The 3,874-nt window shown below is 50.6% G+C and overlaps 1 protein-coding gene across 1 annotated transcript; it reads left to right on the forward strand.

The window, feature by feature from the left end:
• The first annotated feature begins 897 nt into the window (after positions 1-897).
• Positions 898-2,931, forward strand: LOC140216750 (uncharacterized). Its single transcript, XM_072287262.1, has 3 exons — positions 898-944; positions 1,679-2,702; positions 2,802-2,931. Coding segments are annotated over exons 1-3 (1,029 nt in total). The 5' UTR covers positions 898-941; the 3' UTR covers positions 2,804-2,931.
• The last annotated feature ends 943 nt before the right edge of the window (positions 2,932-3,874 follow it).

Genomic DNA, 3,874 nt, shown 5'->3' on the forward strand with positions numbered 1-3,874 from the left:
AGATTAATGCACCCTATTCACTTATAGACAATTTAGCTCAATTCAACTTTCGCCAGAGGTGGCCTTAAACGCTTTTTACCGAAGTCGAAAAATGCCATTTCACGTTAAAATACATTATTTCGGAAATACTTTGCCGCTAAGCTAACTTCAATGCGCTCAGAAAAAGCGCATGACAATCAAAGATAGCTTTTGATCCCCTTCGCTGACCCTAGTCCTTATTCAATGCCTTGTAGGTCGAAGGCTACGGCTGAGCCGGGTGGGGCCCGCGACGCTCCCCCTGTTGGACTTCACCGTGGCGTTCATTTCACCATTGAGTCTGGGAGTTCGCATAGGCGCCACTACATCCAATTTTGGAGCCTTTGACGCGCCGAACTCTGAGGCTATACCTCAGCGTACGGCTCATCCTTTTTCTGTATTACAGTGCTTTAGATAGCTGCGCGCGGCTATTCTCGCACCTAGTGACACGAACAGATCATTTACTTTCGCACTTATTGCAATTCAAATCACACAATTTCTGAGGCCCGCCCAAACGTGATCTTCGCGTTCGCACGTGCGAGTTCGTCGGCAAACTGAATAAGTAATTGAGCACTCGTAGATCGCATACCGGTTTTACTCCCTCACATACTATTGCACGGCGGAACAAAGTAGTAAAAACGTGCAGTAGAACATGTAAGTTGGGCGTTCACTAGGTAAAGAAAAGTAAGAACTAGGCAGGTATAAAATATGGAAGCTCCTTAGCATTACTTATTGCGCAAGCTGGCTCCTTTGAGCGAAGATGGAGAGAGTATTGATGATCTCAATATGGGCGTTGTGCCTCCCTCTCCTTCAGTTGAAGCCAGTTTATAACTTGTTCTCGAAGCCAAACTACGAGGTATAAAAGCAGGCTTGGCAGCGATTCGAATTAGAAGCTTCTGCTCCTCCGACGGATTAGGAACACCACAATGGTAAGCCACCGGTGACATCTTCACTCTCACGAAGCGATGTTACGCCGACATTTCTGAATGCGTTGCTTCAAAAAGCACCGCTTTCTCAGAGGTAGGGTTACCATAAATGCATAGGCTTACTAAAGATGCTGTTCCTTAAACTCATATCAAATATAGCCGTTGTTAATACTAGGATGGTAATTCAGAAGCACACAAGTATCTTCAGCAATGTATTTTTTCTGAAAGCGAAAGTATTATTCACGTAAGCGATGTTTAGGTGCCATGCCCAGCAGAAGCCGTTTCGCTGTTCAGTAGACCGCGACTGAGCTACCTGCAACGAGATCCGATAGCATTCCCTATTGTAACTTGCAGTGAGTCTGCACCAAGAATTTGAAGCAGCAAATAATTCCTGTTCATGCAAGACATTAATTAGAAACGCATGCTCGCCGGCTAAATTTGCGTCAGTAGTACTTCTAGAGGCAACATGTCCTTTACTTCCCCGCCGCGGTAGCATAGCGACTATGGTGTTGCACTGCTAAGCAAGAGTTGGCGGGATAAAACCCCGGCCGCGGCGGATGCATTTCGATGGCGCCAGAAAGCAACAACACCTGTGTCCCTTGCATTGAGGCGCCATAATGATCTCCTGGTGGTGAAAATTAATCCGAAGTCCCCGGCTACGGAGTGCCTCATAATGAACTCGTGGTTCTGGTTTGTAAAACCCGAGAATTCAATTAAAATCTATTTTACCTTCCCAGCTGCGTGCCTGCATCGTCCTCGCCTTGGCCACCAGCGCCTTTGCTGGTCACGTTGGTCACGTTGCCGGTGGCTACACCCTCGCCAGCAACCTCGGCTACGGCCTTGGCTACGGCAGCCTCGGCTATTCCGGTCTTGGATACGGTGGCCTTGGTCTCTCCCATTATGGCCTGTCCCACGGAGTTGGCTACTCCGGCCTGACCGGATACGGTGCTGGCTACGGATACGGATACGCCCCCGCCGCCAGCTACGCCGTCGCTGCTCCAGCTGTTACTCGCACGGTCTCCACCTACCACGCTGCTCCAGCTGTGACCGCTGTCCACGCCGCTCCAGCCGTGACCGCTGTGCACGCCGCCCCAGCTGTCACCTACGCTGCTGCCCCAGCTGTCACCAGGGTGGTCCAGGCCGCTCCAGTTGTCCAGACCTACGCTGCTGCCCCAGCTGTCACCAGGGTGGTCCAGTCCGCTCCAGCTGTCACCTACGCCGCTGCTCCAGCTGTGACCAGGGTCGTCCAGTCCGCGCCAGCTGTCACCAGGGTGGTCCAGGCCGCTCCCGTTGTCCAGACCTACGCTGCCGCCCCAGCTGTGACCAGGGTGGTCCAGTCTACCCCAGTTGTCCAGAGCTACGCCGCCGCCCCAGCCGTCACTCGTGTCGCCACCTACGCTGCTCCAGCTGTGACCAAGGTTGTCCAGTCCGCTCCAGTGGTCGCCAGCTACGCCGCTGCCCCAGCCGTGACTGCTGTCCACGCTGCCCCAGCCGTCGCCACCTACGGCGTTTCCCACGTTGCCCACTCTGCCCCAGCCGTCGCCACCTACGGCGTTTCCCACGTTGCCCACGCTGCCCCAGCCGTTGCTACCTACGGCGTTGCTCACGCTGTCCCAGCCTACTACGGCTACGGTGTTGGCTCTCTCGGCTACGGTGCCGGCAGCTATGGTTACGGCCACGGTCTCCTCGGCTACGGCCTGAACTACGGCTACGGCCTTGGCTCTCCTCTCAGCTACTCCACCCTCCTCCGCAAGAAGAAGTGTAAGTTCCGCTGTATTATCTTTAGCGAACAATTCTATCGGGCATCGGTCTGTTCTAGATGTGCGCAGCGCTAACCTGTATTTTTTGTTCTCGTTCCAGAAATGCTCTTTCTCTTGAGTCTTGGACCAGAAAGAAACCCCACAGTCATGGACAACCAGATTTTCTGGTTTCAATGACGTATAGTCATTGTTATGGGAGAATAAACTGTTTGTCTGACATTTCTCTTTCATGACTGGTTTACCACCTTCGAAGACATCATAGAATCCTTAATGAAATTCCGGAAATCCACCACATCGTAGGAACAGGCTTAAGTTAATACTATATTCCAATGGCAGATTCTAAATGGCCGACGAACTATGAGCCGGAGATTTCCTCTACGGCGGCGAGTAACAGAAAATCTGTGATTGAAACAGAGGCACTCACGCTACACCAATTGGCAGGAGGCGATAGCGGTCATAATTCCTCACGTTTTCTTGTCGTTGTCAGCCTTTTCGGCTTGAACTCGCGCTCGCGTGTTGTTCAGAAGGTTCGCGTTTCTTTTTAGCCTCGTGAGATCTAATGGAACTCACACCGAATGTAAGTCTGCTTCGCTCGACCGCCGTGATTGTGTGTCAACAACGTCAGAGAAACAGCGAAGCCTGCGATTAATGCGGTGGCAACTCATCGAGACAGCCTGAAGTGCCTTAGCAACTGCATTTGATGAACAGTAAAATCTGTCAAAAGCGAACTTGCGAAGAGGAGCAGTTGTTACCTCCTCATTTGAATACTGGCAAAAGAAGTTGTTGACAAAACGTGCAACTTTGTGATGTGATCGTGATCAATTATCTGTCTTATCAACGATGCATTGACTTTGGATATCACCTTTATTTTCTGCGTTTTATTTGTTTGCTGCGCATAGTAATCATCCTCGTCTGCAAATGAAATTTGTTGGAAGTTAGCCCACTTTGCACTTTTTTGTCTTTTTCCTACATTCGCGGGCTACGCAATACCACCCTTATGAGGAGTGTCGAAGTGGAAAAGAGTGTATATGTGTTAAGTGTGGAAAGCCAGTCACGTGGTAGAGGCATATGGCATGAGGGAGCTCGGAAGAGCCGTCAGTTGTGTATTATACCGTTTTTTTCTTAGCTGCACCAATTTTTTTTTATTTGCTTCGTCAGTTAGCACAGTTCCAA

Source organism: Dermacentor andersoni, chromosome 3 (assembly GCF_023375885.2).
Source record: "Dermacentor andersoni chromosome 3, qqDerAnde1_hic_scaffold, whole genome shotgun sequence".
Classification (NCBI taxonomy): Eukaryota; Metazoa; Arthropoda; class Arachnida; order Ixodida; family Ixodidae; genus Dermacentor; species Dermacentor andersoni.